Genomic DNA, 13,755 nt, shown 5'->3' on the forward strand with positions numbered 1-13,755 from the left:
TCCCCCAACAGTGCACAAAGCCCAGAAATGCAACTGCTGTGGGAAAAGCACTAGAAAAGAGACAGGATTAGCGAGTGCTGAGCGTGGAAATCTCGGGAAAGAGCAGCAATCTTGGGGGATGCCACCTTCAAGTAGTAAAGGAGGTGGCGTACCCCTCAATTTTAAAGTGTGGGCTTATAGGCAATTCTAATCAATGTTCTGCGCTAAGCCATAATGGAAAAGAAAATGTAAAAAGAATGTCTTTGAAAGTGAAAGTCGCTCCGTCATGTCCGACTCTTTGCAACTCCATGGACTATACAGGCCATGGAATTCTCCAGGCCAGAATACTGGAGTGTGTAGCCTTTCTGTTCTCCAGGGGATCTTCCCAACGTAGGGATCGAACCAAGGTCTCCAGCACTGCAGGCGGATTCTTTACCAGCGGAGCCACGAGGGAAGCCCAAGAATACTGGAGTGGGTAGCCTATCCTTTCTCCAGCGGGATCTTCCCAGCCTAAGAATCAAACCAGGGTCTCCTGCATTGCAGGAGGATTCTTTACCAGCTGAGCCATCAGGGAAGCCCTAAAAAAAAGAATGTCTATGTTGTATATAACTGAGTCACTCTGCTATACAGGAGAGATCAGCACAGCATTGTAAATCAGCTATGTGGGGTGCTGTGCTAAGTCACTAAGTCGTGTCTGACTCTTTGCAACCCCATGGACTGTAGCCTGCCAGGGAATTTCTCCAAGCAAGAAAACTGGAGTGGGAAGCCATTCCCTTCTCTAGGGGGACCTTTCCAACCCAGGGATCGAACCTGGGTCTCCTGCAATGCGGGCAGATTCTTTACCGTCTGAGTTACCAGGGAAGCCCAAGGCTCACCATGGCCCAGGGTTAAACTTGGAGGAATTTTGTGAGTTGATTAGGAAAGAACAACCAGTATTAAAAATTCAATGGTCTAAACTTAAAATTAACAAACTGTATTAAAAACAAAGGTAGCACATACCCTCACACCCTCCTATTAACGACATCTGACTATTATCTGCACTCTTGACGGATGTGTATGGCTTTCGATGCTATTTTGTTGGTACAGGGGAGCAACCATCTATTGCTAGCATCTCTTCCTGACTCTTGAAATTTACACCATGGAAACCAGGCAACACCACACACTGGAGCAGCAGCTGCACATGTGTGTATAAGACCAACCCAGGGAGGGGTTACCTTGGCAGAGAACTTGAGGTGAACTTCAGCCTCATCTGCAAGGCTCTTCTTCACCTGCGCCCACGCTTCTCCCAGGGAGCTGCAACACCAAGGAGACGGTGAGGCTCGAGGACGGACGCACTGACCTCAGGGCAGAGGCCACAGCCCTCCCCCCATGAGGCAGGATGGTGGGTTTTGACTCTGAGTCCCTGGGGAACGTACGATGCCTGAGACCATGGACTTGGATGAGGAGGAGGTCGGGCACAAAACCAACATGAGTACCATGCCTTGACCTATGGGACTGGAAAAGCCACCCCCAAACGAGCTGAGCATCGCACAGCTGAGAGAACTGACTGCAGCAGCCAGCTGAGTGCCTGCGAAGTGTCCAGAAGCCCAGAGGATTAGGCAGATGGGGCTGGTGGGGGGTGTCATGAGGGCCCTGATACCTGTCCCATGACTGTCCCCTGCCTTCCCGTCACCCTCCCTGGTTTGTTGTTGAGGGGTGCAAACACCTGCTGGCAAACAAGGAGGGAGAATGGGTGCCTTTCCAGGGAGAAGCCCTTCTCTAACAGAAGGTATCACACAGCCCTGCCTCCAGGCAAACCTCCAGTGGCCTGACTTCTGGGGGGGCGGGCTAAGATGGACCATCTGGGTCTAGGGGCCTCCTAGGGCTGCCCACACAGCTGAGAAGGCTCGCCATCCCCATCTTCAGGAACATGGCCTCCCGACCCATGCTCTAGAACCTATTCTGGCCAGTAATAAAGCCCCAGTGCTGCCCACAGCCAACCAGAGAATGGCAGAGTCCTCTAAGCTAAATTGCTTTTCCACTTGAAAGAGATGTTCCAAGTACAAGCAATCTCCCAAAGTCCCCTGGACTTTTGAAAGCATGCCCCCATGCTCCAATCTCCCTGACTGAGAACTCTTGAACCTCTCTGACCTTCCCACTGATGCTCCTGCATTCTTGCTCGAGACCTCTTCACCCAGCCAGTATACCAGGGCTGAACGGTCAGTTGACTTCCTTTCATCAAAAAGCCACTTCCCCCAGAGAATTCATTAAACTCGAGTGGCAAAACCTGATTAAAAGACAGCCTGCTGCGAGGCTTCTGGGTTCTGAGCTGAGCAACCAGCAGCTGAAAATTACCCAACAGAACAGAATGGATCCCTCTGATCAGAGTCCAGGCCTGTCTGGTGGTGGTGCTGGCTCAGGCCAGGGTGGGTGTTTACGGGAAGTGCCTGACCGATTTTATCTAGGAGTCGGACACCAAAGAAAGGTCCCCTTGGGTGATTCTGGCTGGGGGGCCCACCTGAGAAGGGATTGGGAATTGGGATGATGCAAGCTGCTGACGTCTGTCTTGGCCTGAAGGGCCTGAGCTCATGGGAGCTGGGTTGGGGCCATGCTGGGTGGCCTGTACCCTCACCTGACTGGGCAGATGGGTAGAGGGCCTGGGGTGGGGAGAAGGAGGGAGTGGAAGGAGTCATGAGAGTCATACAGATATGGGATCAGAATACCAGGTTCAGAAAAAGATTTATCCAAATACGGGTGATCTACGTGCAATAAAGGTGCCAAGCATCTTCACGGAGAAACGGACAGCCTTTCAACACCAGGTGCAGAGACAACTCTACATCCACAGGGAAAAAGAAATCCTGCCCCTGACCCCACGCCACGCACACAGGTGACCTCCAGATGGATCACACAACTAGGATAAAAGTCAACTGCTCACAGCAGCAGTCCTGGGGAGAAGCGGGAGCTTTGACAGTGAGGTCAAAGGGGGCGTTTCTCCCTGCAGCGAAGCTACTCACCAGCCTGCGGGAGATTTGAACAAGAGCCCAGAAGCCCTGCTGGTGCTGAGTGTTTGTAAGTCAGCTGTTAGCAAAGCACACGGTCAATAACTGGCCCAGGGACGGTGACAGTGGCCTGAGACTGTCATCTGGACTATTGGGAGGAAAGGCGGAAGCACAGTTTCACACTTAGGGCCGTGTCCTTGGCCCCACTGCTGGGTTGGGCCCCCACAGGCAGGAGGACATCACTCCAAACACGTGGACGGGCCTATCTGAGCTGGTTCAGCCCCCTTGCAATATCTTAGCCAGCCTTGGAGCCACATCACAACTTAGGAAAAAAAGCCATTTAGAAATTCTCTCATTGAAGACTGTGATAAGAGGTTGATGGGAAAAAACAAACAAACAAACAAACACCCCAAGACATAATTTCTATTCCAGAACACCATCTGGGGCCTGCTAAATCAAAATCCACGTTACTGTCACAATTACCAACCAGGAAAGACCAAAATCCTTTCCACACAGGAGAGCAAAACTGAAGGCAGGATTCATCTCCTGATTCTGTTTATTCTGTACACACCCTGTGGAATCTGAGGGCAACTCAAGTCTCCCCATCAGCATCTTCCTAGGCTACCCTACATCTCTAGGCTCCAGCGTCATGCTCTGAAAGTTTCAGGTGGAAGGGCTGACGGACAGAGCCATGTGTGAATGCAAAGCGGCGGGGCGGCAGGTTGTGACCAGTGGCCCATGTGCCTCCTGGAAGAAGCGTGTGTGTGGGAGCGGGACGTGGGTACGGGGCTGATGGGGTACGGGTTCACGGCTGTGTTGCAGGTGAGCAATGCCAATCCATGACTGTGAGTGTGTGGTGGATTGCCCGTGTTTGTGGCTGCACATGTGTACTGCATGCTGGTGAGGCCTGACTCTGGACTCGTGTAGCTGGGAGCATATGCCATGTGCATGGGCAGGATGGAGTGTCTCTGGCAGTGGCCCAGGCTGAGGAGGTGGAATTTCTTAGGAGCAGTAGTGCGACACTGCAGGGCGTGGGAACACGTAGGAAAGCCCCATCCCCAGTTCAGAGGGGAGACTCCCTCATGGGTCCCCTCCTGCCCTGGTCCCAGACTGGGTACATGGAGCAGGAGGAGGCTGGAGGCAGCTTCCCTGATGTCCCTGGAAGGGACACTGGCCATGCAGGGCGATCCTGTGGTTTGTGGCCTGCTGCGTCAGTAAAAACCATTCCAACCTCTTGGCTGCATGGCAAGCCCACGAAAAGGCCCTAATCAAAGCTATGTTTGGTTGGCAAAGCCCTGTTCCCTGGAGAATTCAAGCTATGAAGGCAGATTCAGGCTTGTTCAACATCACGGCTCTCTGATGACTATGACAGAGTATCTTCCATCCCTAGGAAGTCTCTATTTGAATCTTCATAGGAGGGATTCAAATAGAGACTGCACTGCAGGGAGGTCAGACTAGAGAGGGGACTTCGGGGGGCCTTTCAGCTCTTACCTCCTGAGATTCTGGTTTTGTTTTGTGATTGAGGGGAAATTCACTTAACACAAATGTAACCAGGGGATTTCCCTGGTGGCCTGATGGCTAAGACTCAGTGCTCCCAATGCAGGGGAGCACTGGGTTTGACCCCTGATCAGGGAACTAGATCCCACATGCCGCAACTAAGATCCAGCACAGCCAAAGAAATATTTTCTTAAAAATTAACCACTTCAAAGAGAACAAGCATTTACTACATTGGCCATCCTGGGCAACCACCACCTCTATCTAGTTCCAAAGCTTTTTTTATCAATATCATCTGTGATGGACTGAATGCTTGTGTTGTTCCCTAAATCCATAGGTTGGAACTCTAGCCTGCAGTGTGGCTGTTATTTGGACATTTATCTGTTACTCTAAGGAAGTAATTAGGGTTAAAGGAGGTCATAAGGGTGGGGCCCTGATCTGATAGAATTTGTGTCCTCATAGGAAGAGATACCAGAGAGTTCCTTCTCTCTCCTCACCAAGGGAAAGCCACCTGCCACACAGGAGAGAGCTCTTACGGGACACTAACCCTGCTGGCACCTTGACCTTAGACTTCCCAGCCTCCAGAATCGGGATTAATTAAATTTCTGTGGCTTAAGTCATAAGGCTTAAGTCACTCAGCCTATGGTATTCTATTATAGCAACCTGAGCAGATGAACATACACCCCAGAAGGAAACTTTGTACCCATTAAACAGTTGCTCCCAGTCCCCTTTCCCCCAACTCCTGATAACCACCAATCTTCATTCTGTCTCCATGGATCTGTCTATTCTGGACATTTCTAAATGGAATCCTATAACATACAACCTTTGCATCTTGCTTCTTACACTTAGTATAATGTTTTTGAGGTTCATCCACATGGTAACGAGGATCAGTACTTCATTCCTTTTTATGGATGCATAACATTCCTATCCATATAGCCAATGTGGACAGACTAAAATTAGCTTATGCATTCATCCTTGATGGACATTTTGGTTATTTCCACTTGGTGACTATAATAAATCATGCTGCTATGAACATGCATGTACATATATTTGAATATCTGCTTTCAGTTCTTCTGGATATAAACCTAGGAGTGGAATTGCTGGGTCCTGTGGGAGTTCTGGTTAGTTTTCTGAGACATTGCCAAACTGTTTTCCATAGCAGCTGTGCCGATCTGCCTTACCACCAGCAGGCTGAAACTATGTTAACATATGGAGCTCAGAAGGCAGCAATCTACCCCCAACTAGGGACTCTTCTGTGGCCAGAAGGGTGGGGCTGGGCCTCCCCCAGCCAAGGTCCCACCCACGGAGGTCTGGATGGTCACAGCTGGAGGGTGAGGGAAGCCTGGGCCTAGGCTCACAGGAGAGATTCTAACCAAGGGGCCAGGTGTGGAATCCTCCCACATCTAGTTTCTTGCCAGCCTGCTCTCGGAGACAAGGGAGCAGGGGTGGGCATCTGGAGGCTGGTTCCAAGCTACTGGGGAAAGGGCAGAAGGGGTCCTGGCATACTCCAGCATCTGCCAGGAGGCCCTTGGCTGCTAATGAGTAAATAATGTGGAAGCACAACCTTGAGCATGGATGCCCACACCTGGAGTCATGGCTGGTCAACTGGAGCCATGAATGCCCACCTTGAACCAAGAATGTTCACCATTAACCATGAATGCCCACTTTGAATCATGGGCACCCACCTTCAGCCAGGTGCATGGAGACCTCACCATCCATATGGGACCATGGCAATGACCAGTGATCAGTGAAAAGGGATCCTCCCCTTTCTTGAGTGTCCCTCCCCCTCCCTACCCCACTCCCTGTTCCTCCTACTCACCCCTCCTCCTGTGCGGCCAAGGAGTTCTGAGAGAGCTTAGCTAAGTTCTTCGCATATTCCTCTTCAATCTTTATCCTGCAAAGGGAGAAAACCCAACATGTCAGCTCCTCAGAGCTAGACCGTGGATCTGACCTGCAGCCTTGCTGCTCATTAACGGTGTAAAGACCATTAGCTCTGCAAGTACGTGGCTCTTGTCTTTCCACCCAACTCACAGTAGGTGCTTAATATGAGCTGAATGAAGGAATGAAATTGAACCTCGATCTGCAAAGTCGGGGATTGGTGCCTGTGTGAGGATGAAAAGTGGTCATCTGCATAGCCCCTAGCACAGGGCTGGACACACGGCAAACACTTAAATGAAGAGATGTAATTGGTAATGGACCACGGCTGCCCTGCCCCTAAGTGAGAGCTCTGGCGTGAGAGCCTGCAAGGTAGCCACAGCCCCTAAGAAGCAGGAAGAGAACGCTGTCCATGTTCTCCCAGCCCTCAAGGCCACCAACTTCCCAGCCTGCAGGGTGCAAGAATCTCCATGGAAACCAGTGGTGCCCAGCAGATGCCACATCCCCAGAGAGGGAAGTTGCCTTGGATTTCACTTTCAGCAGGCCCTTGACACACTTTCAAGGCAGCTCTCCAGGGAGGGGTCTGTATTATCTGCCACAACTGTGTAAAACGTGTTGTCATGGCATTAGTCACTGTCTAAGCAGTCCCCTGAGGAGCCATGCTTGTGATGACCAGAGCCGGCCAGACGGCTGGGGCCTCAGAGAGGCCCCTAGTCCGTCATCTGGGAAACGAAACAAACCCAGAAATGCTCCCAGGGCTGCAGCATTTGCTTCTTGGCTTCTCAGGAGCTGAAGCGTGAAAGGATGTAGAGAGAGCGACCTGATCGAATCTCCGGGCAGCATTCGGGGGTCACGATCACTTCCCACGTCAGTGCTGAGAGGCCCAGTCTCGGTCCTTCTCTCACCACCACCTCTGCCATCTCCACATCCTCCCAAGCCCGCCTCCCTCGCTTTCTCTCCATCCAGCGAGTCTTTAGTCCCTCCTCTCCCCAGGAGGATGTGGACGGTCAGCCTGCAGCTTCCGGCCAGGAGATCTCTCGAGAAAGCAGATCTAACCATGTCAAAACCACGTCACACTCTTAGCTTCAAAAGTTCAGCAATGCCAACTGTGTGTACCGGGCACGAGGCCTGTCCTCTCCAGGGCTGATGCCAGCCTCGCTCCCCTAAGCTGAGGTCACGTGCTTCACCGGACAGCTGGCCTCCCACCCTGGCCCAGCTCTTGCTTCTGCACCTCAGGTCCCACCCCTCCTGGCTCTGAAAGGTGCCCCTTCGAGACCCTAGGTGGACTGAGAAGTCTCAAGAGTCCACCTGTCCCAGGGAAGACCAGGGTTCTCGCATGTATGGTTCATTTATTAATGTGACGTCTTTATGAAAGCATAAACCACAAGTATGTTCAAACTTGGCTTTTCTAGCCATTTTCCTCTTGGCCTGGTGTCTACTATTGTTTTCTGACACCTGAACTACACAGTCTCTCAATTTCCTACCTGTTTCATAGGCCATAAAGCAAAGATTTGATTCTATCTATAGAAAATAGGCCTCCTAAAGGAAAGCAGGTGCTTTAACATACCACAGAATTGTTACTGAATTACTGTTGCTGTAAATAAAAAAGAAACATTGGGACTTCCCTGGCTGTCTAGTGGCTGAGACTCTGCACTTCCAATACAGGGGGCGTGGGTTTGAACCCTGGTGGGTGAACCAACATCCCACATGCCTCTCAGCATGGCCCCAAAAAAAATTATTTCAAAAATACATTGCCATTTACCGTAAATATTTCCAGTGTGCCTTTGAAATTCCAGATATGAAGTTGTGTGTATGTATGTGTGTGAGGGAGGGGGGTAAGCATATGTGTGTGAATGTGCAGGTAAATGTCAGCTTAACAGAGTCTCATAACTTGGGAGAGCCTGGGGACGGAGGGAGATGGAGAAGGAGCTTGTCACTAGAACTTTCCCCACTTCCATTAGGCTGAATTCATCATTCCCTTGGCTTTGCTGATGTCTCAAGCGGTAAAGAATCCCTTGCCAATGCAGGAGACACAGGTTTGATCCCTGGGTGGGGAAGATCTCCTGGAGGAGGAAATGGCAACCCAGTCCAGTATTCTTGCCTGGAGAATTCCATGGAAGAGGAGCCTGGCGGGCCACAGTCCAGGGGGTTGCAAAAGAGTCAGACATGACTGAGCAGGCATGCGTTGTTTCCTCATCTACACACAGGCAAACCACTATTATACTCCGCTCTTATCATAATGACCTGACCTCTCCCATCAGACTGAGTTCCCTAAAGGCAGAGATGGGGGTAGGGGTGGGTGTTTCTGGATGCCCAGGGCTGGGATGTGGTTTTGACTCAAAGATGAACAGAAGGTAACATTCTCCTTTTTTGTTACATTAAAGAACAGTGGCTGTGCATGCACAGATAAGCAAAGGAGCCAAGCAGTCTTCATGGCAATATATTATGGAGTGGTGGGGACTGCAGCAAACTGGAAGCACAGGCTCCCAGCACACGGGCAGCTGCTCCTCAGCTCCAGGCACTGTTGCATGAGGGATGCACAGCCACGGAGCCAGACTTTTTGCTCTCCCCAGAGATGTCAGATATGCAGATTTTAATGTGAAATCCACCAGTTTTTAACATTGGTTTGAATCTTTGAAAACACTACATAGGCCAAAGCAACACACCTGCTGGCCAGACTTGTCCCAAGGCCCATGAGTCTGACTCCTATTTTGCATGTCCCTTAGTGCAGAGCTGGGTGTGTGGGGCTCACGCCGGGCTCAGGGACCACAGTGGGTGCCATCACCAGCCCCGGAGCGGGGAGGGCCCAGGACTCACCTTTCCCGGATGAACTCCGACATTTCCTTCTGCATCTGCTTGCCCTTCAGCTGTTTCTGCAGCAGCAGTTCAAACCCAGCCACCGTGCCGTTGCCTTGGGAGTCCTTCTTGTCAGCCTAGGAGGGAGAGAGAGGCAGGAGCGCTTAGGGACACCGGCGTCTGGAGCTGGGATGAACCGAGTGTAGGGAAGACAGACCCCAGAAAAGACCCTGTTGTTCTTCATTCGCTCAGTTGTGTCTGACTCTTTGTGACCTCATGGACTGCAGCACACCAGGCTTCCCATCCTTCACCATCCCCTGGAGTTTGCTCAAACTCATGTCTACTGAGTCAGTGATGCCATCCAACCTTCTCATCTTCTGCCACACCCCTCTCTGCCTGCCCTTAATCTTTCCCAGCGTGGGGGTCTTTTCAAGTGAGTCAGCTCCTTGCATCAGGTGGCCAAAGTACTGGAGCTTCAGCTTGAGCATTAGTCCTTCCAATGAATACTCAGGGTTGATTTCCTTTTATTGTCTGGTTTGATCTCCTTGCAGTCCAAGGGACTCTCAAGAGACCCCGAGTCACCTGCTAATAACCCTGACCTCAGCCCGAGAAGGAGGACGAGGGCAGTAGTCTCAGCCGCCCCAACTCACGCCCCTCCCGGTGCCCTTGCCCCAACGTGCTCCCGGATGCTTGAGCCCTGACCACTGCAGCCGCCCCACATCTGGGCCTCTCAACCCCTCAACCTAGAAATGAAGAAAAGGAAGGGCAGGTGGCCAAGAACACAGGCTCCAGGTGGCTGCTTGGGCTGGCTAGATCCTCTGCAGAATTTTAGCATCTTGACTGAGCTGGGAGACAGTGGATAACCTCGGGGGCAGGTACCCCCAACCCTGAGCCTTGCCATCCACTTTAACACTAGCCAGGCAGTGCCATCCTCCAATGCACATGCCTAAAAGATTGCAGTGACTTCTGGGGAGAAGCTGGACTGAAGGGCCGCTGCCGGAGTGGAAAAAGGCAGGTTTCCAGGGTTGACATCTCAGCCACATCACAGTGCAGCTGCTCTGGCCATTGAAAACTTACTCCAAGTACATTTAAGATGTGTGCACTCCATTGTATGAATGCTACATCTTCATGAAAAAGTCAAAGAAAAAGTATTCAAAACACTTAGCCCCAATCCACCTCCCAGAGAGGATGGACAGGCCGAGCAATTTGTCCACACTGGGAAAACCGGCCCAAAGAAGTGGGCTTTAAGGATTGTGTCAGCAGAGAAATTTCTGTGAGAAGAAAAGGTCTTGATGGTCAGGGAGACAAAGCCCTAGGATAGGTATCAGAGTCCCAGGAAAGCCTGAATCGAGATGGAAGCAGATGGCACTGACCAGGATCGCCCACTCCCCCTCACTCTCCAACCTCCCTCCCTCCACTGACCTCGGCTCCCAGGGTACCCATTCCTGGAGCCTAAGCTGGTCCACTTCCCATGCTCTGGTTCCTGTTCCCTTCTTTTTGGATGACATCTCCAAATTCAGCTCCTCCCCTCCATCTCCACAGCTGCCACCATCTTCCCTGGCCTCCCAGAGGCTAACGGGCACTCCTGCCTTCCCTACATGACACGTGGGGCTGCCCGGGTGGTGCCAGTGGTAGAGAAAATCCACCTGCCAATGCAGGAGACGTAAGAGACGCAGGTTCAATCCCTGGGTCTTGGAGGTCCCCTGCAGGAGGGCAGGGCAACCCACTCCATTATTATGCCTGGAGAATCCCATGAACTGAGGATCCATAGGGTTGGACATGACTGAAACGACATAACATGCACGCATGTTCCAAGGCACATACAAACCAGATCACATCCTGTTCCTGTTTGAATCCTCCACCATCTGTTTATACTGCAAACAGAATAAAATACAGCACACTGATGGAGCCTATGAGGTCTCATACACTCTGGTCCCTGCTCATCCACACCCCTGAGCTCTTTCTTCACCATCTCCAGGTGTGTCTGTTGCCAGAGCCAGAGTTCTTCCTGCAATATCCCCACCCCATACTCATCTCAGAAGATCTAGAAGAAACACAGATGGGGCAACAGGAATCCCTGGCTAGCTTCTAAAGTGCAAGAGGTTTGGTAGGAAGACAAAAGTGACTATTTAATATACACTTGGTTAGCAAATCTAAAAAAGGGTAGATAATCCATTCTGCATGGTGGATGAAATTTTATCAAGTTTTTTTTTTTTTTAATTTCTGATTCCTTGGGGCCTTTGCAAAACTTTATTTTTTTAGGTGTACCATTGGTGATGGTGATTAAGTCACTCAGTCATGTCCGACTCTTTGTGACCCCATGGACTGTGGTCTGCTAGGTTCCTCTGTCCATGGGATTTCCCAGGCAAAAACACTGGAGTGGGTTGCCATTTCCTTCTCTAGGGGATCCTCCAGACCCAGGGATTGAACCTGTGGCTCCCGCATCACAGGCAGATATTTTACTGCTGGGCCACCAGGGAAGCCCCTGTGTATGATTACTGGTTTTTAATATATACACAGGTTGTACAATCATCACCACTGTCTGATTCCAGAATGGGGTGATTTCATTTTTAAAGCCCTTGTTAACTTTAAAATACAAATGTCCAGGAGGACTCTAAGAGTTTCTGAGTAGGACTCGGCATCTGTCAAAAGATGTTTAATTTTGGAAAACTACACATAAAATGTATCATCCTAACCATTTTTAAGTGCACAGTTCAGTGGCATTAAATGGCAACCCACTCCAGTGTTCTTGCCTGGAGAATCCCAGGGACAGGGGAGCCTGGTAGGCTGCCGTCTGTGGGGTTGCAGAGAGTCGGACACGACTGAAGTGACTTAGTAGCAGCACTGTCAGGCAACCATCACCATCATCCCATTCCAGAACTTGCTCATCTTGCAAAACTGGAGGTTCCCATAAGTAACACAAAAGCTCTGGAACCACAGAGTTGCTCACGCTGGAGCTCCCTACAAATTCCTGGTGACTTTGATAGAGACAGGAAGGCTGTCGGAGAAGCACTGTCCAAGATCACCTTCAAGAGCGACAGAACAGGCTGGAGCCCAGGTTCCTTTCGTGGAGTTGACTTTGGTCTCCTGTCACCGCTGAGCAGCAAGGTGACCCTCCAGCTTACCTACATTCTGGCTGGAGTTTCCGTTTTGCCCTGTGGACTCTCTGAGGTTTACAGAATAATCTAGACTCCAAGTGGGTCTTAAGTTTCCAGCCTCCAGTGCTCAACTGACTGCCAGCTGTTAGGATTCATCTGGAGAAGTTGCTTTGCTTTGAGCTCAAGGCTCCTCCTGCACCTCTCGGGTGCTCACTCGTGGTCCCTGGGACCACAGTCCAAGCAACACCGAGCACCACTTACCCAGAAGTAGTCACAGTAGCTCCACTCGGTTGGTTTCAGCAGTTGCTGCTCCGGCATTGTGTCTGGGTGAGGGAACGTCACGCAGTTTATCTGGAAGGCACAGACAGGAGAGAGCACAGCTTGGTTAGAGGGTTAGGAGAAGCTGGGGAGGCTTTGGTCCCGGGACAAAGCACTCAAGCAGTCTCCCTACAGGGCCAGCTTGGTCGAGAACATGCACTGGTATTGTGCGGTGGTCAGCATTCAAATGAGGGGTGACCGGCATTCGCCCCCACCCCACAGGGGCTGGAGTCAGTCCAAGCCGTCTTAGAGAGCAGTGCAACAGGGCTTAACAACACAACCAATGTCCAGAGCCCTCCACCAGTGACCCTGCTTGTAGGATTCTCCCCTCCTCCTGCACGTGGCTACAGGGACTTAAGCACATGGTTTTTACCACAGCTATGCCTACACAGCAAAAGGCTAGAGCCCAACTCTACTGGCCATCAGCAAGAGAATCATTAGAAAGTATGAGAGACATGGATAGGAATCATAACCATGGTGAAAGGCCCAGCGAGACATTCTTCTGTACTGATAAGGAAGGTGCAGGACAGTGTTAAGTGGGTGGGTGACTGGGGAGAAGAGGTGGAATAGTATTTAGGGTTTGTTGTCTTAGAGTTAAGAAAAAAAAAAAAGGAAGGAGGTAGGAATAGATCCAAATTTGGCATATTTCTGGGAGGAAACTGATGACATCATTTGCTTCTAGGGAAAGGAATTAAGTGGCTGAGCATCCTGGGTGAGAGGTGAGTATAGTCAAAGCTATGGTTTTTCTAGTAGTCATGTACAGATATGAGGGTTGGATCATAAAGAAGGCTGAGCGCTGCAGAATTGATGCTTTTGAATTACAGGGCTGGAGAAGACTCTTGAGAGTCCCTGGGACAGCAAGGAAATCAAACCAGTCAATCCGAAAGGAAATCAACCCTGAGTATTCATTGGAAGGACTGATGCTGAATACTTTGGCCACCTGATGCAAAAAGTCGACTCACTGGAAAAGACCCTGGTGCTGAGAAGGACTGAGGGCAGGAGGAGAAGGGGGCGGGCGACAGAGGGTGAGAGAATTGGATGGCATCACTGATTCAATGGACACGAATCTGAGCAAACTCTGGGAGACAGTGGAGGACAGGGGAGCCTGGTGTGCTGTAGTCCATGGAGTCGCTAAGAGTCAGACACGACTTAGCAACTGAACAACATGCACTCTATGAACAAAGAGAGCTGAAATGAGAATCCCGGGTGTGTGTCTG

At 50.8% G+C, this 13,755-nt stretch overlaps 1 protein-coding gene across 5 annotated transcripts in view; it reads right to left on the reverse strand.

The window, feature by feature from the left end:
* The window catches only part of GAS7 (growth arrest specific 7), a 210,140-nt gene that overhangs the window by 19,860 nt on the left and 176,525 nt on the right, over positions 1-13,755 (reverse strand). For all 5 annotated transcript variants that reach the window (XM_027516624.1, XM_027516623.1, XM_027516627.1 and 2 more), the window contains 4 exons: positions 12,482-12,571; positions 9,144-9,259; positions 6,271-6,345; positions 1,194-1,272 (listed from right to left, as the gene is read on the reverse strand). In XM_027516624.1, coding sequence (XP_027372425.1) covers positions 1,194-1,272; positions 6,271-6,345; positions 9,144-9,259; positions 12,482-12,571 — 360 coding nt within the window. The remainder of the gene's footprint in view (positions 1-1,193; positions 1,273-6,270; positions 6,346-9,143; positions 9,260-12,481; positions 12,572-13,755) is intronic.

Source organism: Bos indicus x Bos taurus, chromosome 19 (genome assembly GCF_003369695.1).
Source record: "Bos indicus x Bos taurus breed Angus x Brahman F1 hybrid chromosome 19, Bos_hybrid_MaternalHap_v2.0, whole genome shotgun sequence".
NCBI classification, from domain to species: Eukaryota; Metazoa; Chordata; class Mammalia; order Artiodactyla; family Bovidae; genus Bos; species Bos indicus x Bos taurus.